A 27,221-nucleotide genomic window follows, 5' to 3' on the forward strand; every position below is an offset into this window, starting at 1 on the left:
AGAATGTAGCATGATTTTACAACAGTTTTTTGGACATGTGCCATGGCAAAAACATTGTATTATTTGCAATACCTTAGAGTACTATGTAAATATCATGCTATATGTGGTAATCATTTAGTTCATGTATGTGGTTCAGCACATATCCAAATGGTATTACATTATGATACCTTCCATATGCCATAGCTCCACCAAAGTTTTTGTAAGGGTGGAGTAAACTTACTACAGGGATGTAACCACTTAATATTACAAATATTGCTCCATTTATGAATTACGCTTTTTTTTTGTATCCTCTTTTCTCCCAATTTGGAATACCCAATTCCCACTACTCAGTAGTTCCTCATGGTGGTACGGTTACTTACCTTAATCCAGGTGGCGGAGGACAAGTCTCAGTTGCCTCTGCTTCTGAAACAGTCAATCCACGCTTCTTATCGCGTGACTCTTTGTGCACGACACAGTGGAGACTCCCAGCATGTGGAGACTCATGCTACTCTCCACGATCCATGCACAACTTACCAGGCACCCCACTGAGAGTGAGAACTACTAATCAAGAAGATGATATTACCCCATGTGACTCTACCCTCCCTAGCAACAGTGCCAATTTGGTTGCTTAGAAGACCTGGCTGGAGTCACTCTGCACACCCTGGATTTGAACTCGCGACTCCAAGTGTGGTAGTCAGCATCAATACTCGCTGTGCTACCCAGGCCCCTGATTTACGCTTTAAGTATTGCATTAAGTGAATCACTAGAATGTTTGATAAGCTCACTCAAAATCTTAGAAGAGTTGACCTGAAAGTACCGCTAATACAAACCAAAAATGTATGGAATAAAAACTACTAGAGTTGACTATTTGTAAAAATACGCTACGGAAATGTCTCACTGTTTCAGAAGAACAGATGCACATATGGTAGACATCAACAGACCCTTAATGAACCTTTGCTGCTCTTTTTTATGAGCTCTGTGTGCATATATTGGCAAAGAGGAGAAGAGAAACTTGAGCATCTCTCTGGTCTTCCTGTCAATTCTTGTGCCCTTCCCATGAGACAGGAAATGAATGCCTACAGCCACAGAAATGTGCGTGTGTGTGTGAGAGAGACAGGGTCAGGCAAATCCTGATATCCTCATTACATCTGGAAGCAATTGCACTCCAGCAACTAAAGTACACTAGGTTCTGCAAAATAAAGCAGTAAATCAATCTACAGCAAATAGCTCAGGCTTGACAATCAGGAAACACTCACTGTATGATTTGGCAGACAGCATCATCTAGTGGACACAGAGAATTCTGAAAACCTACATGGCAATTTGATACTGATATTTCTAGGATTTTTTTTTTTTTTGATGCTAGTTTCACAGAAATTACACACTTTATCTCTTATATAGGTATAAAAATAAAAAAATATATAATAATAATAAAAAAAAAGCCTTAGAACAGTGGTTCTCAACTGGTTTTGCTTCAGGATTCAAATTTTACATTGAAAATCAAGTATTATTGTATTTATCTTTATTTAATATAGTCTGGTTCATATTTTCAGTTAGCTCGCTTAGTTTTGTTTATAGTTTTTGAGGGCATGCCACGCAACCTATCCAAAGCTAGCTTCTACCTTCTATTTCGTCCACCATGTGACAGATATACTGCCATAAAACCAAAGAGATTGATTGGATGTACAACCTTTTATAAAATATCAAAAACATGGGAGGCATTTTCTCCTCCCTTTTAAAAATGGATAAGATTATGTATTTTGCTATCATAACCAGGGTGTAATCTGATGACAAAGTAATTAGTTATTGTAATTTTAGAATTTTAAACTTTTAGTAAAATAAAAATCATGTAACAAACTACAATTACAATTCTTACAATCAGACTACAGTTACTGACTTTCAATTAAGATACTTTTGAGTATATTACCACAAAAACAACAAAATTATTTCAATTTTAGAGTTGTAATTTGTAATAGGTACAGGATTTCTCTCTTTTGAGTAACTTACCCAACATTGATAAAAATCTATGTAAGATTTATATGGTAAATCTAATTTTATTTACCTGCAACCCACCAGATGAGACCCACTGCTTAAAATATTTGCAATGACAAAAAGAACTGGTAATATGTATAAATAATGATAGTAAAATAGTCCAAAATTTCATTTATAAATACTGGCTGGACAAGAGAATGATCTAGGTAACATATTAACAATGATTAAAACCAATTTGAAGATATAATCTGCAGGCAAACTCAACAAAACCACACCACAAAATACATTCATTGCATTCTCCTGATTAAAAATATAATAATTTAACAGATCAATAAATAATAATGTCCCATCAAAATACATTAAATCTACAAGAAGGCAACTAAAGGGGCTTAAAATATTTTGACAGGCCTGTGATGATTACGCCGAGTTAGCATCTTCAGTGGCAGATTTAAAGGGATACAGCTGCTTTCCAGGACACAGATCATGTGTAGTCTCAAACCATAAAAGATTTTACAATGAATAAATCACTACTGACAGCGGAAGTTCGTCCAAGATTTGGCCTAATCCGGTTTAGGGAAATTGGCTCAGTGAGTCTCACTTAACAACCGATCCATCCAGGGTTTCATTGTTCACAGAGTATAAAAGAAAATGGCATTCATGTTGTACCAGTTATTCAAAGTCTTACAGTAAACAGTAAACATGTAATTTTATTCTCTGTATAAATTAAACGTGTTCTCTACAAAACATTTAAAGTCTGATACAAAGTCTTTTTGTTGCAGAACTACTGATGACATAATGGGAAAGGTAAAAGCCTGAGCTGGAACTCGGAATGAGTATTATCTTCCTCTGCAGATGAATAATTCTAAATACATGCTCATTTCCCTCTTGTAATTTTGAAAGTTTGAAGGTCATGTATGTAAAGTGGTTGGCGGCTCCTTTCTAACTGAAGGACAAGATGATTACATTTAACTAAAGCCTCCCACATGGTGCAAAATAAAATGCTGTGCATTCAGGGTCAGCACTATTTTCAATGGAATATCTTTCTCGCACACACACAAGAGACATAACAGCACACAAAACACACACATAAAGACTTCCTCACTCTCATGCATACTCACACAGTCTCTCTTTCTTTACCACTTTTGTATCTCCCTCTCTCTGCTTAAAGTACAGTTCATCCAAAAATATAAATTGTCATTGTTTACTCACCCTTGTGAAGTTCCAAACCCATATTACTTTATTTCTTTTTTAGGACAAAAAAAGATGATTTTAGACAGAATGACAGCCTCAGTCACCATTCACTTTGATTACATGGAAAAAAGACACAATAAAAGTAAATGTTGAATAAGATTAACGTTCTGTCTAACAACTCATTTGTGATACGTCTAAGAAATAGTCAAATGGTTTTGGGACAAAGGGCAGTACAACAACTCCACAATGAGACAACAGAGATGTGAGCTTTGATTTGCCCATGAAGATGTGCTTGACTAGCGGACCACTCGCTTACTCTGCCTGACAGCCACAGGGGGCGCTTTGCTCACGGCCACAGCTTTTCTCCTCATGACCGCCATCTGAAGGTGGCTTCTGTGGGAGGTGGAAGGGAGATTAGGGTGAAGATTGTGACGGATTGTCCAACTAATAACAACAACACTGAAATTAACTTTTCAATTTCAACAAAAGAGCACAATGAACACTCATCCTAAATACATTTTAATCTGCTTTTCACTGAAGAGTAAACCCAGATAAAATGGAATTGGTTTAAACACGGTTGTAGACAGAGCTGAGAGTACTACATTCTTATTTGTGGCTGAAAGAAATCATAATCAAACTAACCAAAATATTTAATAAATGAACATGGAAAGAGCTGGGAATGTGTAGAACTAGTGTTTAAATTCTGTGAAAATCTGTTGAACTTTCTGAGGATGCAGATTGCATGAGGTTCTGCTAATGCATCATACAGGGTTCACACATTTTGACCAATTACTTTTCATGATATTTCCATGAAGTTTCCATGATTTTTACAGTCATTTGGATTAATGTGTAATAGGGCTGGTATTGATACAGATATCCTGATTTGATTCCAATTCACAAGCTCTCGATTCAATTCGATTCCGATGCATTTCGATATTGATTTATATGGGTAAATTTCAGTTACAATGTCCACTTTGCTTACATATGAAAGACATTCTCTCCCAGTTAATGCTGTCAATTATACTGGGGACTTTCTAACTATGTATATTACGAAAACATACATTTAATAATTATATTGTATTAGTTTTTATAATTTATTACATTTTAACTTTACAAAAAGGAACAAATCCATGTATTCCATCAAAGAAATATGATATAATATTGCATAAATTGTATTTGGTAACATGTTTATTTTTTCCATGCATCATTTTTACTATTTACAAGTATTTAAATTGATTTGATGAAGACTGTACGGTCTCTTTAAGAAAACTGTCCATTCCATAAAGAGCATCTATTAATAAGCAAATATTAACTCAAATGGCTGTATCTCAACCTTAAGAATTAAATGATTATTTTTTGATCGACAACTGACTGTAAATACTGTAGTGTCCATATTTTTAAATTCCCTGATATTTCCAGGTTTTCCATGACAGTGGAAAAACTTGACCATACACAAATAGGCTATCACTTCAATAATGTTTAAGTTATTCAATAATAGTGTCATGTTTTAGTTCAAGAACAGGTACTCTGTTAGCAGTGTATCACTAGGTGTCACTGTAATATAATATAACATTACTTAGCATTTCTCCTCACCTCTATCTGCCTTGCAAAGATGTAATTTATTAATACAATTATCTCTAAACCTAGTATTATACATACACATCACTGTCATATCTCTCATATGCACATATGAAAAAGCAATGACACACTCATGCACTTTTTCCACAAACATACGTTGGTATACTATCATTACGAGGACTTGTTGAGTTCTACTGTTTTTTTGTTTTTGTTTTTTTAATTGAGCTATACCCTAACCCTCACAGAAACCTTATGACATTTTTATATACTCATTTTATAATTATTTAATCCCTTTATTAAGCTGTTTCATTGAAAGAGCCATTGGGATAAATAAAGAGCCTCACAATGCAAGTGAAACTTAAAATTCTAACACACGCGCACACACCTGCGTCGGCTTGCGTACAGCCCTTTTTGGTTGGATGTCTTGGTGATTAGGAGTCCAAGCCCCCAGGCTCTGATTGGAATAGAAATCCATAGGATACACCTCCTGCCATCCAACCTGCTGCAGGGCTACTGCTGCCTGAGCAAATGAGAGACACATTGTTAATCAAAGACTTCAACTGATAGCAGCATTAACCACTGTGGCTGTAAGCCTGAGGAACAGGGAGAATCTTGAGAAAACAACATGGCGGAGCTATATTGACGGATATAAAGGGAGCTCTAGTCAAACACAGCGCTTCTAGTCGAAGAGGGCACATCACATGGCTCGCACACTTCAAACAAATCTCCAGGCTGACTCGATATATTACCAATGCTCAAAAGATCTTCCCCACTGGCAAAATATGGCAAGCAGAGACTGAGTGCAGGTGAGATCCATGTTCCATGTGACCTACAAATGGAGATTAATATATTACCAAGCCTCCAGAGGAATGCAGGGGTTCCACTTGCATGTGGCTACATCATATAAAATCCGCCAGGATCTCACCCATCCGACTGAGCTGCTTATATGAATAATCAATACGCTGTGTTTGTCTTCACCCATGGGCATGTCTGCTCACTTCATACATGAGGCTTCTGAAACAATAGTATGTACTTGACATATAAACAAACACTTTTCTTAATCCCAGAGAGACATTTTGCTTTAATTTTTTGTTTTACTTCTAGAGAGAATTTCCAAAACATTTTGAACCATTTAAAAAAATCTACCTGTCAATCCATCAGTCAATTAACCAATCCATTAAATCAATCAGTCAGTCAGTCAGTCAGTCAGTCAGTCAGTCAGTCAGTCAGTCAGTCAGTCAGTCAGTCAGTCAGTCAGTCAGTCAGTCAATCAGTCAGTCAGTCAGTCAATCAATCAATCAATCCAGTCAGTCAGTCAGTCAATCCATCAGTCAGTCAGTCAGTCAGTCAGTCAGTCAGTCAGTCAGTCAGTCAATCAATCAATCAATCAATCAGTCAGTCAGTCAGTCAGTCAATCAATCAATCAATCCATCAGTCAGTCAGTCAATCCATCAGTCAGTCAGTCAGTCAGTCAATCCATCAGTCAGTCAGTCAGTCAGTCAGTCAGTCAATGTCAGTCAGTCAGTCATTCAATCCATCAGTCAGTCAGTCAGTCAGTCAGTCAGTCGCTCTGTCTAAACCTTTTGGGGTTTATTCTGCAATAACGACAGACTGAATGTACAATACCCCAACATCTAGACAGATACATTATATATTATAAACTTCGGGAGGATCTCACTCATCAGACTGAGCTGCTAATATGAATAATCGATGGACTGTGTTTGTAGCTGCCTGTGGGGACGTCTGTCCACTTCTTACGTGCGGCATGCTCTAATATACGGCTCTAATACTGCGAGAGAAATGACAAACGCCACCTGTCTCTGGTGAGGGACTGTATCTCTCCACTGACAATACTGCAATACCTCACAAAGAAACGCTTCTCTATAAATCTCTCTTAAATACCCTTCAAATCTTCATACCACAGTTACTATTTATTATTGATTGAACAGTAAAGTACAATAAGAAGAGCTTCAATGGAAGTTTTTTCTGAATCTTTACAGGATCATTTGATCCACAGTATATGTGTGACAAACATGGAAAGCACTTTTATCAATCCAAGATAGGAATTTATTTTCATATATTTTATTAATACTAGAGAAAACTTGTAGAACATTCTAAACTATTTGTAAAATAAATAATTATGTTGAAGTCATGGCCTAGCACTTTCCTTCCTCCCTTCCATCCATCCATCCATCCTTGTGTGTCATGGGATAAATAGCTTTTAGATGAAAATCTCACCTGCCAACCATGCTCAGTCCTACATTCTCTGTTCTTCCATTCCTCCCTCCCTTAGTAACCCTGACATTCTGACGCATCCATCCCTCCATCCCTTTCACAGGCTTTTCATCACTGCTGTGCATAAGCTACCTGCTAATCCCGACACTGACAAGAGAGGCAAGTGTGTCATATTGACTATAAATATAACATGAGACACTCTGTAAATCGCTGGCTTCTCTCTACCTCTCTTTTTCTAACTTCTCATAAACACTCATTTACATTACCTCATCTGTTCATTGTCACTCCACAGAAAGAGAAATAACAAGAAGAGAAGCACTAAAGGGATTGTTCACCCAAAAATGTAAATCAGTTACTCACGCTCAAGATGTTCAAAACCGTATTACGTTTTTTTTCTTAAGAGGAGCACCAAAGTAGATGTTGGGCATAATGACAATCACAGTGATTGTGAATGGTGAAGGATACTAATGTTCTGTCATCTTATATTGTGTTCTACAGAAGGAAGAGAGTCATATAGATTTGGGACAATATGAGGGTGCGTAAATGATGACAGAAGTTTCATTTCTGGGTGAACCATCCCTTCAAGGTGGCAGTTTCAGAGAAAACTAGCACTACAGACGCCATTAATTTTAGTTTTGCCTGAGCAGGAACAAGGTAACTCTTATTATTATAGGGTGGGCCTTCACAAAACATCAACATGTCATTGCTGCATTCTAATGTATTCTCATAATGTTGTATTTGCTTAAAGCTTCTACGACACCAAATGCATTCTGGCGTGGGCCAAGCAGCAATGAAAATGGATTATAGTGGCGTGTACAATATGAGAGCCACATAAGATTATGCAGTGCCTCAATATGGTTCCACTGAGCAGTATCATTATTCACTGAGGGCAATGATGGCATAAAAAAATCTCAACATAAATGAGCTTCTACTGGTACAGTCAGGGACAGATTATAACTTGCAAAGGCCCTGGGGCAAATTTCGTTTTCATTGTTGATGGGTTTTCGAGCGGGGGGAATCGCCAAACTGGACACCTGACAACTGGCACCTGGGCACTGGCCCTATTGGCCCAGTTGGTAATCCATCCCTGGGTACAGTGAGTATGTTGTAGTGATAGACCGAAATATTGGACAAGCTGTTTAATCAACTGATATTTGGCTGATATATGATATTTATACAGTATAGCCACTGGCAGATTAAAAGTAGTGTGTCAGTTAGTTGGAAAGTGCACATCTTTTGTTGTGAATTTCCAGTGCATATATTTACATTTCAACAAAAGCTAGTCATCGAATCTGATTGGACAAATGGTGTTCCAAGATTGCTGATAAACAGTCCAACAGCACCAGGACGTTTCACTATGCGTATCATTCCGCTTCTTAGAGTTTCATGGCTTTCAAAATAGTGGTGATGATTTTGAGTCATTGTTCATTTTGATTTTATTCACTGATTTTTTTTAGTGACCAAGTGGCGACAAATTAGTGTCTTTTATGGTATGAGTGAGTCATTCAATTATTGACGCAACTGATTTGTTGATGCATTTGTAATTTACCTTCGAAACAATGGTAGTGAATAAGACATTTTCATTTACTTAAAAGATTAGTTACAAAAAACACTGACTTGTTTACAAACTAAACTAGTTCAAAACCAGAGTATGAGTGAATTTAGATTTTCAGATGACTAACTTTAACTGAGACAAAAAAACACTTTCCTTTAGTGTCTGATTCTGGCCTGTTTTGATGTGAGATGGTTCTGGATGTGTTAAGTGTACACTGTTCAGCTGATGAGTGTGACCAAGAGAAAGACGCTTTTGGAGAGGCATTGTTCTTTGTCGGCCAGTGAGAGGAGCTACTGTTCTATCCTGAGCTAGCAGAATCTCCTATCTGTCTCTGTGGAGTAGAAATGGTAGGTAAACAAACCCTACTCCTTCTGCAGAGCACAATACACCACTAGTATTAAGGTGTGTGTGTGTGTGTGTGTAGTTGTTTGTTTTGGAGAGCACATAGACATGTTCTTTTTACAAACTAATGCATACAAAGCATTTATGTTCCTGCAGGCGTGCACACAAAAACAATCATTCATAAATTCACTCCAAAGGTTGGCAAATATGAATGGCAGCAATCGAACTATCAGACAGCCTGTTATTATGCCAGACAACCATGACAGACAGGGGAAAGTTGAACACCTGCAATGGTGTGAAGGGCGAGGCGTTTCTTGGGGTCAGTGAGGGTTTTTACTCTTTACTCTTACTCATTACTTTGATAATGAAGGCAGATGGAGGACTTGGTGGTGCATACCTCATACGGAGATAGCAAGGGTTTGGAGAAAGCAGTGCCCCAGTCGATGGAGAGGCGGGGACAAGCGATCTGCACCCACCTATAGGGGAAGAGGAGTAAAGAGAGAGCGAGAGAGAGAGACATAGGGAAACATCGTAAGCCTCATTTATGTAATGGACAATTATTTTCAGATATGTGCACGAAAAGGAGAAATATCACCAAACATATATGTTAGCTAAAAAAAAACTTATGGCATTTTGCCATAATTTTTAGCTGAACTAAAAGAAGCATTTTCACCCAGTAAGTATAAATTCGCCTTTATAGTCAAAAAGAAAAACATTTTAGTTCTGTATAACGTCACATTTCAAAGTGAAGCATGATCTTTACTTTTGGCTTGAGTTTATCTATCATGATCTGATCATGGTCTCTATACGTGGTCTCTAAATGCCAGGTGGTTGAAAAATAAGAATGTTTGGTGCTTTCATTCAAAAAGAAAAATCAGTTTAGAGACAGAGCAAGTTATTACATTTTGACAGATGTATGAATAAAGCAAATAGTGTCAATTTTCATGCTATGCTGACTGTAATCTGTATACTGTTAACCTTAGTCAAGTTTCAAACCTATTATATTTGCATATCCAGGGTTTCCACCCCTCTTTTGTGACTACTGGATAAAACAAACAAAGTAAACACCCTTTATAGAGAACTTTCTAGCTGATTAAATATTTTTGAATCCTCAATAAGAGCATTTACATGCACATTCTTACAACAATTATGCTTAAGCTGATAACATGTAGTCATGTTAAATGCCTTAACCCCTTAAACTCTGCTGCATATTTTGGCTATTGCCTGCCATTTTCACAAGCAAATTTAAAAGCATACATCAAAAACATACAGTGGACCAATTGCAAAATACTGGTCTCATTTTCAAGAAAACCAAAGTAAAAAAAAAAAGATTCCAATAATTCATAAACAATACTATTTATGTTCAAAATCTTATGATAAACATACATTTTTATTATGCTGTCTTTGAAAGCCTGCAATTCAGACTCTGTTTGCTCTTTGCCCCTGTAGTATTATTTATTCCAATATATGGTAGCAATGTGCGTAAACACTTTACATCAGATTTGTCTCATCAACAATTTTCTTGCATTGTCAGATTTTTTGAATAAGCTGATCTTTAGTAGTTAGCAGTAGCTGGTGTGCATGTAAATGCACTCTATGACTTCTCCATGACCTTTCAAGTCTTTTTCACGACATTTTCAGGTCTGGAAATCACAATTTTAAAATGTCCTGTTTTTTCCAGGTTTTCCATGACCCTTATAACAAATACATTATAAAATATTTAACAAAATCTGATAAAATTTAAAGCCAAGGCCTTATATTATTGAATATACGTGTGCAAAGGAATGAAAGGGAGCAGGAGAAACACACGCAAGCACGCACGCACGCACGCACGCACGCACGCCGCGCACACACACACACACACACACACACACACACACACACACACACACACACACACACACACAAAATTGGGGAGGAAGAGCACAACTTGGCTTGCAGAGAGAATGTGAATGTTAATATGAGCTGCATTGATGTGCAGAGCTGATGCTCTCTCCTGTAAATATGAGAGTAAATCTGCACTGCCCTAAAGCTTCCATCCAAAGCATTATTATTTACACAACTGTGGTGTCAAATAAAATAAAGCGAGTGTGTGAGAGAGAGAGAGCTGAGAAAAGAGAGGGGGAGAGAGAGAAAGAGACAGCGATAAGAAAGGTTAGGTGAGCAAGAACAACTACACTGCAATGCCCTAGTCTCCACGGAGCTACCCTACATAGCAGCCAGACTGGGTGGTAGAGGAAGAGAGAGAATAAGAAAGAGAGAAACAGGGAGATAGATAGAGAATGAAAAAGAGGAGGGACAGAAATGAATAACAGTGACATGAGAGGTGAGGCTGGGCTGAGGAAGTCGAGGAATAGTATGAGTGATCGCTGGCAAATAGAGCAAGAGGGAGTGAGAATGCATGTTATGAATACAGAATCAGTGGAGCTGGAATTGTGAGAATTCCAATAACTAATGCAAATTAACGGAACATCTTCAGGTCTTTGCACACATGTGGATAAACTACACACTTGCAAATCTTAAATATAAACATACTACAAAGGGGCGTTAACACGGGACGTGCTCTACCATTCACACAGAGTGCCTTTTTTAATCTTGACACACCTTAAATCTGACATATCTGCAGGTTTGCTGTCATGATGCTGAAAAAATAGTGATGCACAACACTATTTAAGGGTTTATAAAGGTGGAAGATGCTGCCAAGTTTATTTTTACTTGCTGTTCTCTCCTCTAGCCAGGATTGACTGTGACTTCACCTTGAATACTGATAACTGGGTTAAGAAAGTATCAGTGAGTAATAAATCCATAATGCAAATCAAAGGGTTGCTGGTTTGAATCCCAGTCAAGGATGTTTGCAAGTACTGGAACCTCATGACCCCTCTCTCATCTTTGCCTTGAGCGTGACAATTAATCCTTAGTTGCTCCAGAAGTTTGCATCATGGCATGCCTGTTGCCAAATGATCCACACTCCCCAAAGGCAAACAAATCATGACAGTACATTACTGAACCCTTTTCCCCTGATAATGATTCATAAAAAAAACTGATTAGACTATGAGCAGAAGTTATTTTTAATTGGGCACAGATTGATGCTACAGCTGCCCTTTTTAACTACTGTTTGTGTGGATTCAGTTAGTCTTGCACAGCCAGATTTTTCCGCTTAAGGTCTGACCCATATTGGGGCTCACTGTAGCCAAGAACCGCTTACTTACAGTAGGCAGAAAGGAGTCCAGACAGTTCTTTTTTTAACGTGATATTTAATGGTGTGTAAATCTGAATAAATGCTAGCATAATAACAGACTGCCATGCAACAAAGTGGTAAGCAAAACCTCCACAAAAAGATTAAACGGACAACACTATGAAATGAGTGCAAAAAGTGTGTACACTACATGTATTTAGAAGTGTTATTATATTACGACTCTCAATCGATTAAAATTTGTAAATGAGTTCCTTACATGACATGTTGATTAATTAATCAAATGAATACATTTATTAATATTTGCTGAGAAAGGCCCCTTAAATAAGGATAATTCTATATGAATAATAGATGATTCTAATTAGTCTAAACATTTTTGTAATATATTCAGATAGAATTTTTTTTTTTTATTGTGGCAGTTGAGAAACGCATTGATTAGAGACAATGCAAAAAGTGGCTTTAGAAGTCAATATATTTTTTATTCCCATTACTTGATTTAAAAAAAACAGTGCTGGCTGAGTTATGGAAGGGGCAGGAGAAGCACATAAAGCACTATTACAACCGTGCTCCTGCCACGACCAGTGATTAAAGCAGGCAATAAAGACAAACATATATACACTCTATGTTAAAGGATGAGCATGCCACAGCAAAGTCTCCCATTTTCTCCCATTAGTGCTAATGGAGAAAACAGCAAAAAAAAAGAGGAAAATCTTGATGCCTTCTTTAGTCTGTTAAGATCCATTTGTATGCATTTGTATGAGTGTGTGTTGCACTACAAACAGCATGGAATACAATTAGGAGAATATAGACTATGGTATATCCAGGTCAAGACAAATAATTATGGATAGACTGCAAGCAACGAAGGATATTTTAAATATACTATATACACTGGCGGCCAAAAGTTTGGAATAATGTACAGATTTTGCTTTTGACGCATTTTGCTTTTTTGACGCATTTTGCTTTTTACTTACTGTGAATAGTAATAAGTGAAAAGGCACCAAATTTTGAACGTTGTAATCTTCCCAAGCACTGTTTCATCCATATCTTTCAGATCATTTTCTTTCTTCCCATTTTGTGGAAATAATAGAAAAAACAACCATAAGCCTTACTTCCATATTATTTGTTGACATCAAGAATCAATTCTCAAGTTAAAATGTGTGCAAGCCTGTGTGAGAATTAATTCAGAGATTGAAACTGTCGGAGAGAAGAATCATCTTGTAATTGATGCACCTCATCTGCACTTCAACACAACAGATAACAAATGGTGAATCTTTAAATGTGTGCAGGGTGATGAGCCCCAGTCTTGAAGTGTGCACTTGACATTTGAGTTAAGTATGTATCAGACATATGGGCAGGCCATCGGAGTTGACACTAGATACAAATGCTTCTTTTCTTGACTACTGTGTGCACTTCCCATCAAGGGTTTTCTCTAGATTTAGACAAATCCCAAAGCCAAGACCATAAAAGCATGAACAAAATAAAGCACCAGAAAGCATACAGAGATTTTGCAAGAAGAAGAGGAATGGTGCTCTTCCTCAGAAGTCCAGTGCAGGCCTATAAAGAACCTAGACAGACATAGGGATGAGCAGTAAATACTAGCATCTGTAGTAGAATCGGCTCACAAATAAGCAAGAGGGGTTAGGCTACATCGGGAACCTCAGCAAGCCACCAAACTCAATTTACAGGCCTATCAGAGGCAGCATCTGTCCCCTTGCCAGAGACAGCCCTCGCTGCAGGGAGCCATACAAGCACAGACTCACTCCTCCGTCTGTCCACATCAAGCCAATTCTCCGAATCCACTTCTGCTGCGTGCCATCCACTGGGAGAAGAGGAGAGGTCAAAGACATGTAATGATGCCTGTTTTGCTTCCGCTGAAGTGGTCCCATCAGCATGTGAAGGCAGACCTGATGAAGGCACCTTCCTGCTGATCCCCTAGCCGTTGAGAGAAGGTTGGGGGTCGATACTTCACATGAATGAGTCTAATTGGAGGAGGAAGAGGAATAGGAGGTCTGCGATGACTGCGGGGGGTTTTCTTGCACTGGTGGTAGCAGCAGCCCCAGACGGCTCTCCTCTCTTGCCGTGAAAATAATGTGTTTTAATTAGCCACTCGACCTGCTGCATACAATAGCGCAATTAACCTTTCCGATCCACAGGGAAGTGGGTGCCGGTGCCTCCAAACATCACTTAAAGCCGACAGAGATATGTAATTACATTAGGCTTACAATAAAGGGCACATATACAAGGCGATGAAGGCTGGTTGAATGCTCTGCTCTGGTGAAAAAAAAAATGAAAACTGTCTGAAGTTTTCACAAAGACGTGAACATTTCTCCCATTGCTTTGGATGTATAAGCAGGAAGAAGCAGGTTAGCTAATAGCCTGTGAACTTTAATAAATAGCTGTTACTATACTATACTATATTACTATACATATATTACTACACCAGCTTAAGTATCATGATACCACATGATAGTGTGTTAATTATTAACACAGTTTGTTATAGTGGTTCTTAGAAACTAGCCATTCCACTTGTTGAAGTGGTGAAAATAACTGATGGATGAACCAGAAGTCTCAAATGGACTAACTTGTTACTTACACATTCTTAGTTTGATGTGAAAAATCAAAACAGCATCAAAACAAGCCAGTTCAAACGGCAACTGTTTTAAACTTCTATTATTCAGTGATTATTTGAATGTTTATAACATAAAAGATAGTGTAACATTGAAAAGCCTGTTTCATTATTACAACACCTTAAAGCAGCAGCACAAATGCAGATTACACGCACACCAGTTTGATCCAACGGCTCAGGGACGTGATCAAACCATGACCAAACCGATCTGGGCTGCGTTTCCCAAAAGCATTGCAAGCTTAAGTTGATTTTAGAGACCATTGGTGCCAATGCTTACAATGCTTTTGGGAAACGCAGCCCTGATCATAAGTGCGAAGTTACCGCCACCATACATTAGTAATTGGAAAAAAAATAAACAAGTGCAAAGTAAAATTTTTCAGAAAAATGGTAAATCTGTTGAAAATAAAGCATTTAGATTAAGGTGCATTCAGTAACTTATTCTTCATTAAAACGATTAACTCCTAAAGATATGAACTGTAATTTTGCAATATAAGTATGAAATCATGACCACTCACATTAAAGTAAATACTCCAGTCATATCAGTAACCTTATAAAAGCTGTTTTATTCTACATGGAGAGAGAGGGTCCACACATGGAGGCTGCCATGTTAGCAGCCTCCATTACTTCTCGCTTAATCTCAGTAACCGCCCTGTTATTTGACACTTTCAGTCATTGATTTAAGTAAGCATGGCTGACTGTGAATGCTACATTTCTACAATGGCATCTTAAACTGAAAACTATTGATTTTAAATGATGCTGCATCCAAACAACTAGATGTCAGTGTAATTCCAAGATAACACAAAGACCAAAGTTACTGAGTGCACCTTTAAATTAAGAAAGTGTATATTCTTGGTGAAAATAATATTTAATACCGTATATACAACACAACTTATGGTACAACATGGGCTTAAACAGCTCGCTGTGCAGCTGGATCCTGGATTTCCTGTCAGGCAGACGTTAGGTGGTTAGAATGGGCAGCAACATCTCCTCATCACTGACCCTCAACACTAGAGCCCCGCAGGGCTGTGTTCTCAGCCCACTCCTGTATTCCCTGTACACACATGACTGTGTGGCAACACATAGCTCAAATGCCATCATTAAGTTTGCTGATGATACGACGGTGGTAGGTCTGATCACTGACAATGATGAAACGGCCTACAGAGAGGAGGTGCACACTCTGACACGCTGGTGTCAGGAGCACAACCTCTCCCTCAACTTCCTGAGACGGCTAAGGAAGTTTGGAATGAACCAACACATCCTCACACGGTTCTACACTAGTACTGTAGAGCGCATCCTGACTGGCTGCATCACCGCCTGGTACGCCAATAGCACCGCCCACAACTGCAAAGCCCTGCAAAGGGTAGTGCGAACTGCCAGAAACATCATCGGAGGTGAGCTTCCCTCCCTCCAGGAAAATATAAACCAGGCGGTGTGTGAAAAAAGCTTGGAGGATCATCAGAGACTCCAGCCACCCGAGTCATGGTCTGTTCTCACTGCTACCATCAGGCAGGCGGTATCGCAGCATCAGGACCCGCACCAGCCGAATACATGACAGCTTCTTCCCCCAAGCAGTCAGACTGTTGAACACTTGATCTATCAGGATCAATAATTAGCACTGCACTTTATTAATCTATAATCTCACACTGGACTGTCAACATATTCTCCTCAATACAACTACTTTATATATATACAGTGAGGAAAATAAGTATTTGAACACCCTGCTATTTTGCAAGTTCTCCCACTTAGAAATCATGGAGGGGTCTGAAATTGTCATCGTAGGTGCATGTCCACTGTGAGAGACATAATCTAAAAAAGAAAATCCAGAAATCACAATGTATGATTTTTTTAAATATTTATTGGTATGATACAGCTGCAAATAAGTATTTGAACACCTGAGAAAATCAATGTTAATATTGCAATTACAGAGGTCAAACGTTTCCTGTAGTTTTTCACCAGGTTTGCACACACTGCAGGAGGGATTTTGGCCCACTCCTCCACACAGATCTTCTCTAGATCAGTCAGGTTTCTGGGCTGTCGCTGAGAAACACGGAGTTTGAGCTCCCTCCAAAGATTCTCTATTGGGTTTAGGTCTGGAGACTGGCTAGGCCACGCCAGAACCTTGATATGCTTCTTACAGAGCCACTCCTTGGTTATCCTGGCTGTGTGCTTCGGGTCATTGTCATGTTGGAAGACCCAGCCTCGACCCATCTTCAATGCTCTAACTGAGGGAAGGAGGTTGTTCCCCAAAATCTCGCAATACATGGCCCCGGTCATCCTCTCCTTAATACAGTGCAGTCAGCCCTGTCCCATGTGCAGAAAAACACCCCCAAAGCATGATGCTATCACCCCCATGCTTCACAGTAGGGATGGTGTTCTTGGGATGGTACTCATCATTCTTGTTCCTCCAAACACGGTTAGTGGAATTATGACCAAAAAGTTCTATTTTGGTCTCATCTGACCACATGACTTTCTCCCATGACTCCTCTGGATCATCCAAATGGTCATTGGCAAACTTAAGACGGGCCTTGACATGTGCTGGTTTACGCAGGGGAACCTTCCGTGCCATGCATGATTTCAAACCATGACGTCTTGGTGTAATACCAACAGTAACCTTGGAAACGGTGGTCCCAGCTCTTTTCAGGTCATTGACCAGCTCCTCCCGTGTAGTTCTGGGCTGATTTCTCACCTTTCTTAGGATCATTGAGACCCCACGAGGTGAGATCTTGCATGGAGCCCCAGTCTGAGGGAGATTGACAGTCATGTTTAGCTTCTTCCATTTTCTAATGATTGCTCCAACAGTGGAACTTTTTTCACAAAGCTGCTTGGCAATTTCCCCGTAGCCCTTTCCAGCCTTGTGGAGGTGTACAATTTTGTCTCTAGTGTCTTTGGACAGCTCTTTGGTCTTGGCCATGTTAGTAGTTGGATTCTTACTGATTGTATGGGGTGGACAGGTGTCTTTATGCAGCTAACAACCTCAAACAGGTGCATCTAATTTAGGATAATAAATGGAGTGGAGGTGGACATTTTAAAGGCAGACTAACAGGTCTTTGAGGGTCAGAATTCTAGCTGATAGACAGGTGTTCAAATACTTATTTGCAGCTGTATCATACAAATAAATAGTTAAAAAATCATACATTGTGATTTCTTTTTGTTTTTAGATTATGTCTCTCACAGTGGACATGCACCTACGATGACAATTTCAGACCCCTCCATGATTTCCAAGTGGGAGAACTTGCAAAATAGCAGGGTGTTCAAATACTTATTTTCCTCACTGTATATATATATTTCATATACTCTTTACTTACTGTATTGTATATTGTGTATTCTATATTGTGTGTATTGTTTACTGTGCATTGTATATAATTATTGTGTTGTGTAAGTATGTGTACATTTGATATGTAAATTGTGTTGTGATGTTGTTTACCGTAATTGGTATATGTCTCGTCACTGTCATGACTGCTATGTTGCTCGAAACTGCACACAAGAATTTCACCTACTGTTGCACTTGTGTACATGGTAGTGTGAAAATAAAGTGATTTGATTTGAACCGTATTAAAGGTACTACCATTTAAACAATACTGTGGCACCACAAGTATTTTGAAGCTTTAGTATTGCAATACTACAGTAGCACCAGTATACCATGCATTCACTAGTCTGTCCACATAAAACTGCTGTGCAACGTGGCACAATAACAGCCAATCATAACACAATTGATGTTTAATAAACTACAGTGTAAAATAGGATTTTCGACCAATAAGATTTCCCTAAGGGCATGGTTGTTGTGTAACCATGCAGTTTTGTACTGATCCAGGCTCGTAGACATGGTTATGGTTTCTTGTTCAATTGTGGTGCTATGTAAAAAGGTTGAGAATGGAGTGACAGTGCAAGTTGTGAGTCGCCACATACTGAAGACATTCCACCAGCATGGTTTCCTAAAGCCCAAAGTATACTTGGATTTTGATGCAAACGCTCAGTGTCTGCGTAGTCCAACGTGAGCCTGTCAAAGTATACTTCAGTTGACGGTGCGTGCATACACAAGCGGTTGCCATATGTGCACTACGACGGCTGCGAGACACCAAACTATTTCTCTTCAGGAGTTTAGACCCATAAAGATGTCTTTATATTCCATCAGACTTGAGTTATACAAATGCAAGTATCTCCTGACCTCCTCAAACACGCAATCTTGACGTGCAGATCTACTGTTGTTTTGTTTTACCACCGTCTCCTGATATTTCCGGCAATTACATCTTCTTTTAGTGTTTCTTTGTGACAGCAATGGCTCAAATGTGAGTATTGCCACTTTGTGGATCCACTATATCGTGCAGAAAATCGAGTTGAGTGCATTCAGTGCTTGAGCACCATGCTGATGACGAGATATGCTTCACGCATCCTGTACGTGGACACATCCTGGAAGCATTCTCGTCAAACCAAAGTATACTTTTGGCTTAACTGTGGTGAGAAATTCTGGCTAATTTGCAATTATAGTGCACCGAAATGTGCTCAAGTAGAAATACTACTGGAACCGCTACTCACAGTGCTGAGGATCTTTCAGCCCAATGGTGGAAAACACTTCATGTGACTGAAAAAATAGCTGTTGCTCGTTGGTTAGGAAAAAAACATGATTTACATGGAAGAAATATATTTTACTACTTGTTGCTTTATAACATTTAATCTTTTCCAGGTTAATCTGAGCTTTTGTCCTTACCAGTCAGGACCATCAAGAGCGACATCTCAATGACAGAAATTTGGTAACCACATTTGACATGACACTGGGAAGTCCTATCCAGAGAGAAATCATTGTCCCAAATTCCTCTTCCACATAGCTGTTCATCTTCACATCTATATAGGACAAGGTGTTGTGGATCTTTATGTTTGTGGAAAAGTGGTGGTTCATTGGGGATGGGGCAAAGCTCTCACAGTTTATCTGTTCATCTGAAGTCCATGTTAACATATAGGGTACATATTGTACACATATGAGACACTTTTCACCATCGGTTAGACTAGCATCAATTGCAGGCACCTTACCCTACCTGGCATGAATTTCTTGGATGCATATTTCTGTCTTTCTAGAGCATGTCTGATCTCCAACAATATGATGGATGCAAGATGGAGAAAGTGTCTGGTCAACGGTAACTCAATTGTGAGGGTTTAGTTAAAGAGTTCAGATAAAACAGGTCTCAATCCCACAGTTCTATCAGGATTTCTATTCAGCTGGACCTCCATGAAGAACCCATCCTACTAACACATCAAACACTTCAGATTGAGCAGAGGATTAAAAAAAACCTCAGTGTATTAAAGTTGAGTTGTATCTTCAAAGACTGCAGACTAGTTTAACAGTATTTCCAAGCAAAACACCCTTACATTAAGAATGGCCTCCTAAAGACTATAAGGCATCCAGTGGCCATGGACCAGGCATCATTTTCAGGTTTACCACTTTTCTGGATGTTTCTTTCTCCGGAAAATCAGCATTGGACAGTTCAACTAACCTTCTTATTATGGTGACAACAGGCAAACTGCAAATTCTTTCATCACATCTTATCTTCTCCAAGACGTCATTTACATGGTCATGACGGCATTAATCGACACTCGCGTTACCACTGAAATGTCTTCCTTTTACAACATTCACTTTTCCTCTGCTCAGATTGTCATATTTCTTTCAAGATGATACCAATCTACATAAGTACAAACTACTGACATTAATGCAGGAAAATAGAAAGCTAGGGGTGAAAATTTCTTCTGGTCATGGTTATGCCTAGACTACATATGCAGTGTCACTCACGTGGCATGTTGAGAGCGGCATGACTGACGGGGGTGGCTGATCGCACTCTCTTTCTCTTCTCTTCTTTCTTTGCTCTTATTCCCTTTTTTAACAGCCTCCACACCTTCCTCCACCTCCCCCACTTTCTCACATGGACCTTTTGTCCCATATTCACCCTCTCATGTCCTCAGAAACAGAGGCAGAGTGAAAAAAGCATAGGTGAAAATGCAAAATGTTGGTGTACAGTTTGCACCCAATAACGTGCAACAAATAAGGTGTTGGAGTGATGGCTGCTGGAAATGGGGCCTGTCTAGGTTTGATCAAAAATAAAAATTTTCAAATAGTGATGATGCTGATGCTGTTTTTTTACAACAGTAATGTCCTGACTATACATTGTAATCAGTTGAATGCCACTTTGTTGAATTATGTACCAATTTCTTCCGAAACAGCAAAATCTGTACATTATTCCAAACTTTTGGATGCCAGTGTATATATATTTATAATTAAGTTGAAATAACAAAGAGTGATTGCTTCAGCAGAAGTACATACAATTAATTAACAACCTGAGAACTCACTGTAGGCCTGTCTTTAAAGGTTTATAAGTTAGTGTCAGGACCAGATGGAATCTGTGCTTAGAACTAAATCCCTAGATTTCTGCAAGATTTTTTTTATATTTTTTATTTATAAAGGTTCTACCCGGGGGTCTGTGTAGCTCAGCCAGTATTGACACTGACTACCACGCCTGGAGTCACAAGTTCGAATCCAGGGAGTGCTGAGTGCCTCCAGCCAGGTCTGCTAATAACTAAATTGGCCCGGTTGCTAGGGAGGGTATAGTCACATGGGGTAACCTCCACTTGGTCGCTATTAGTGGTTCTTGTTCTCAATGAGGCGCATGGATTGCTAAGCGTAGCATGGGCCTCCTCATGCGGAGTCTACGCGGTGTCATGCACAACGAGCCACGTGAAAAGATGTGTGGATAGACGGTCTCAGAAGTGGAGGCAACTGAGACTTGTCCTCAACGACCCAGATTGAGGTAACCGCGCCACCGTGAAGACCTACTAAAGTAGTGGCAATTGGGCATTCCAAATTGGGAGAGAAGTGGAAAAAAATATAAAATAAATAAAAAATATAGGTTCTACCCATTCCCCACCCCTTGCATATTTGATTATTATATATTTGAGCTAATTCATGATGCTTTCAGCCATCAATAATGGAATAGTACTCACAGCTCCAATTAACACATTTTACTGTTAAAATCTCTTCTAAAAAATTCTGCCGATTTTCCCTCAAAATCAGCAAAGAAAATGTTAAATGTCTCGGCCCGGTTATCGTTAAAAATTAATTCCCCATGGAAAAAATGAAATTGATTTTCACATCAGAAACCAGACTCGTGCCACTGTATTATCCACTGGCATTCTGTATATATATATATATATATATATATATATATATATATATATATATATATATATATATATATACACACACATACACACTCACCTAAAGGATTATTAGGAACACCATACTAATACTGTGTTTGACCCCTTTCAGCCTTCAGAACTGCCTTAATTCTACGTGGCACTGATTCAACAAGGTGCTGAAAGCATTCTTTAGAAATGTTGGCCCATATTGATAGGATAGCATCTTGCAGTTGATGGAGATTTGTGGGATGCACATCCAGGGCACGAAGCTCCCGTTCCACCACATCCCAAAGATGCTCTATTGGGTTGAGATCTGGTGACTGTGGGGGCCATTTTAGTACAGTGAACACATTGTCATGTACAAGAAACCAATTTGAAATGATTCGAGCTTTGTGACATGGTGCATTATCCTGCTGGAAGTAGCCATCAGAGGATGGGTACATGGTGGCCATAAAGGGATGAACATGGTCAGAAACAATGCTCAGGTAGGCTGTGGCATTTAAACGATGCCCAATTGGCACTAAGGGGCCTAAAGTGTGCCAAGAAAACATCCCCTACACCATTACACCACCACCACCAGCCTGCACAGTGGTAACAAGGCATGATGGATCCATGTTCTCATTCTGTTTACGCCAAATTCTGACTCTACCATCTGAATGTCTCAACAGAAATCGAGACTCATCAGACCAGGCAACATTTTTCCAGTCTTCAACTGTCCAATTTTGGTGAGCTCTTGCAAATTGTAGCCTCTTTTTCCTATTTGTAGTGGAGATGAGTGGTACCCGGTGGGGTCTTCTGCTGTTGTAGCCCATCCGCCTCAAGGTTGTGCATGTTGTGGCTTCACAAATGCTTTGCTGCATACCTCTGTTGTAACGAGTGGTTATTTCAGGCAAAGTTACTCTTCTATCAGCTTGAATCAGTCCGCCCATTCTCCTCTGACCTCTAGCATCAACAAGGCATTTTCACCCACAGGACTTCCGCATACTGGATGTTTTTCCCTTTTCACACCATTCTTTGTAAACCCTAGAAATGGTTGTGCATGAAAATCCCAGTAACTGAGCAGATTGTGAAATACTCAGACCGGCCCGTCTGGCACCAACAACCATGCCACGCTCTAAATTGCTTAAATCACCTTTCTTTCCCATTCTGACAATCAGTTTGGAGTTCAGGAGATTGTCTTGACCAGGACCACACCCCTAAATGCATTGAAGCAACTGCCATGTGATTGGTTGATTAGATAATTGCATTAATGAGAAATTGAACAGGTGTTCCTAATAATCCTTTAGGTGAGTGTATATATATATATATATATATATATATATATATATATATATATATATATATATTTAAAAAATTCCTTTTGAATACCATGCATTATATGTATAACTTGTGTTACGAAATTAATTCCTCACATTATCTTTACTGGAAGCTTCAGTTTCTAAATAATCCAGTCATGGGTGACAAATGCACCTGCGAATATGGCATCTCTAGTTGTCAGTACCAAGAGCACATACAGTATCTCAGAAAAGTGAGTACACCCCTCACATTTTTATAAATATTTGATTATATCTTTTCATGTGACAACACTGAAGAAATGACACTTTTCTACAATGTAAAGTAGTTAGTGTACAGCTTGTATAACAGTGTAAATTTGCTGTCCCCTCAAAATTACCTGACCCTGGCACTGAGCTGCAGCATGGTGGCCAAGACCATACAGTGGTTTAACAGGACAGGTTCCACTCAGAATAGGCCTTGACATGGTCGCCAAAGAAGTTGAGTGCACGTGCTGCCAGCATTGCTGCAGAGGTTGAAGGGGTGGGGGGTCAGCCTGTCAGTGCTCAGACCATATGCCGCACACTGCATCAAATTGGTCTGCATGGCTGTCATCCCAGAAGGAAGCCTCTTCTAAAGATGATGCACAAGAAAGCCCGCAAACAGTTTGCTGAAGACAAGCAGACTAAGGACATAGATTACTGGAACCATGTACTGTGGTCTGATGAGACCAAGATAAACTTATTTGGTTCAGATGGTGTCAAGTGTGTGTGGCGGCAACAAGGTGAGGAGAACAAAGACAAGTGTGTCTTGCCTACAGTCAAGCATGGTGGTTGGAGTGTCATGGTCTTGGGCTGCATGAGTGCTGCCGGCACTGGGGAGCTACAGTTCATTGAGGGAACCATGAATGCTAACATGTACTGTGACATAAGCAGAGCATGATCCCCTCCCTTCGGAGACTGGGCCGCAGGGCAGTATTCCAGCGTGATAACGACCCCAAACACACCTCCAAGACGACCACTGCCTTGCTAAAGAAGCTGAGGGTGAAGGTGATGGACTGGCCAAGCATGTCTCCAGACCTAAACCCTATTGAGCATCTGTGGGGCATCCTCAAACGGAAGGTGGAGGAGCGCAAGGTCTCTAACATCCACCAGCTCCGTGGTGTCGTCAAGGAGGAGAGGAAGAGGACTGCAGTGGCAACCTGTGAAGCTCTGGTGAACTCCATGCCCAAGAGAGTTAAAGCAGTGCTGGGAAATAATTGTGGCCACACAAAATATTGACACTTTGGACATTTTCACTTAAGGGTGTACTCACTTTTGTTGCCAGTAGTTTAGACATTAATGGCTGTGTGTTGAGTTATTTTGAGGGGACAGCAAATTTACACTGTTATAAAAGCTGTACACTCACTACTTTACATTGTAGCAAAGTGTCATGTCTTCAGTGTTGTCACATGAAAAGATATAATCAAATATTTACAAAAATGTGAGGGGTGTACTCACTTTTGTGAGATACTGTACATAACAATATTAATTGGTTTTGGGTTCCCACTCCTTTTGATATAAGAAATTCCATGACTAGACCAGTTGTTTATGATTACTGGTTAAGGGTTGACATAATTATTTTTATAGATATATTGCATTCACAAAGAGCAATTTCTATTCAATAAAATATTTTAAAGAAAGAAATCCCAATTTAACAATTCCCTGATTTTCCAGATTGTCATGACCATGGGAAGCTGTATAATTAAAATCCAAGACCACTGTCATATTGACCATTGAAACATAAACAGAAAATTACTTGCATGCACCTTGAAGGTATACTGGCACACAGGGCCCATACAAAACAATATTTCCTTTGTTCTACCTCGATAATTTCAAAAATGACCATAGCAATAAGACATATGCAGCAGAGGAGATTCTCACAAAACAAAAACTGCGATCCCATGGGTTGTGATAATTCTACCATTCCTTGCTGGTCTTCAGGGTGCGCAGAGGTTTAGATTAATGTGCACCTTCATCTCATGTGATGCACAGGAGCTGATGTTTAATTGTGTGAAATGGAGAGTGTGACTGTGCATGCAGATGGAGAAGGGACTCACGCGTCCACGTCTGTAAGGAGCTCCAGTTTGCTAGGGAAGATCTCAGACAGAAGCACTCGAGTGTACGACCTGCCCAAAGACTCCAACCGAGATTCTAAGTGCTACACAGAGAGAGAGAGAGAGAGAGAGAGAGAGAGAGAGAGAGAGAGAGAGAGAGAGAGAGAGAGAGGAGCTGAATCCTGAATTTAAAACAGATTTACATAAAAAAAGCTAATTTCATGCACAGAGCTCAAGGTCAGTTAGAACAGTTGCCCACATCAAAACGACTTGACAATGTAGGAGGAAAGCAAACAGAAAATCATTACAATCAAGAAATTCCTAAATTTATTGAGGAACACAAAGCCATTTTCTCATTACTAATGAGAAATCTTCACAGGACAGATTATGATGCTTTTTTTGTGTAATCTGCTTTACTGATGAAAAGCTTTGTTCTTTAAAGCTTAACCAACAGGGTCTTCAAAACAGGAAGTGTGTTAAAAACATAAACAGCCATTTTAGCTTGACTTTGTTTTTACTTTCATTAATAACGTAGAGCCACATTTGTTGTTAATGCCTTGATTATTAGTTTCCCAGAGGCCTATTCAAATAAACCATTATTGTTTACAAGTGAGAAAAGCTTACTAAAAGCCATTAAACAATGAATAATGGGTTACAAAAATACATTACATTACAAAGTAGACATTCATCACTTAGCATTGGCAGAGGGATAACATTACAGAGATTTCCCATAAGACATATCACCTGATCACAAAATTTTTAACCTACGTACTGTATGTACAATCAGAGAGAGATACAGCTAGCTGCAAAGCGCACTGTTGTCTTGTTTTTGTGACCTGCCTGTGACTCTCTGCTAAAAATGTAATTGAGATGATTTACTGACTCACAGTTTGTCATCCAAAGACATTTTCATCTGTCAGTCCAAATCCACATTTGGCGTTGCTTAAATCAGTGTTTCCCAACCTTTTCTGTCTTTCATACCCCACATTCCCTATCAGTAATGCTCAAGTACCCCTTCTCCGATACCAAACCTGATCCAAATATCTTTGTTGCAGGGCGGAGGGCGGGGCCGGGTCGTGATTATACACACCCGGTCCCTTATCAGGCTAATTAAGCCTCCGAGGTGGATAAAGGCTGATTGCAGGCGGTGGTGCGGGAGAAAGAGATCGTTTACGGACATGTCCGTCGTGTGTGTGTAGAGAAACTCTAACTGCTTGCGGCTTCTCTAGATGTCACACAGGCTGCATCCGTCATGTACAAATTCACATCCTGTTTACTGAGATGCCTTCATCTGATTGATTTTTGAAGGCATCATAGATGTATCGTTCACTGCCTATGAAATCCCACAATTCTGTGCGTGCGTATCCACAGCGGTTGAGCTGAAGAAAGAAAATGCCAGCCGAAGAGGCAGTTGATTGCCAATTTGTGTATAAATTTATTTTTTACATTTTATAAATTTAATCCCGCATTTTTTCCACCTTTTGATTCTATTTCAAGCAAGAAAGTAGTACTGTAATTGTTAAATGTATGCTTGGTTATCTCTAAAACTCTTTTGATATTGTTCTAGATTAATAGTTTGTTGTGTCTCGGTTGGACTGAATGAATGATGGTATCCTAGCAACATAGGAACAATGTGACTGTGAGAAGGAGGAGGGCGTGGCCGGGTCGTGATGATGCACGGCTGGTGCGGAGTTGTCTAATCAGTAGGGGCTGGGACGCCAGTTCGAGAGAGAGTGATACGCTATGTGTGTGTGTGTGTGTCTTTGTTTTGTTTGCAGCAAAGCACTTTTATGTTATGTTTGAGTTATGTTCTGTCATTAAAGTTTACGTTACCGTTCAGCCGGTTTCCACCTCCTCCTTGCCCATGCTGAAAAACATTTTACATTGGTGCCAAAACTCGCTGTTGTAGGGTCGCAACGCCGTGGAGATATGATACTGTGTTACTGGAGTGGTTTGCCAGTAGGCAGAGGAGCCTGCTGCTGTTCGC

The 27,221-nt window shown here is 39.5% G+C and overlaps 1 protein-coding gene across 1 annotated transcript in view; it reads right to left on the reverse strand.

Annotated features, from left to right (window-relative positions):
- Positions 1 to 2,654: 2,654 nt before the first annotated feature.
- The window catches only part of LOC127631606 (2-(3-amino-3-carboxypropyl)histidine synthase subunit 1-like), a 113,940-nt gene continuing 89,373 nt past the window's right edge, over positions 2,655 to 27,221 (reverse strand). The window contains exons 9-12 of the mRNA XM_052109857.1: positions 25,238 to 25,338; positions 9,267 to 9,345; positions 5,123 to 5,257; positions 2,655 to 3,552 (exon numbers count right to left, since the gene is read on the reverse strand). Of these exons, the coding sequence (XP_051965817.1) occupies positions 3,472 to 3,552; positions 5,123 to 5,257; positions 9,267 to 9,345; positions 25,238 to 25,338 (396 nt within the window). The 3' untranslated portion in view covers positions 2,655 to 3,471. The remainder of the gene's footprint in view (positions 3,553 to 5,122; positions 5,258 to 9,266; positions 9,346 to 25,237; positions 25,339 to 27,221) is intronic.

This window comes from Xyrauchen texanus, chromosome 38, assembly GCF_025860055.1.
Source record: "Xyrauchen texanus isolate HMW12.3.18 chromosome 38, RBS_HiC_50CHRs, whole genome shotgun sequence".
Taxonomy (NCBI): Eukaryota; Metazoa; Chordata; class Actinopteri; order Cypriniformes; family Catostomidae; genus Xyrauchen; species Xyrauchen texanus.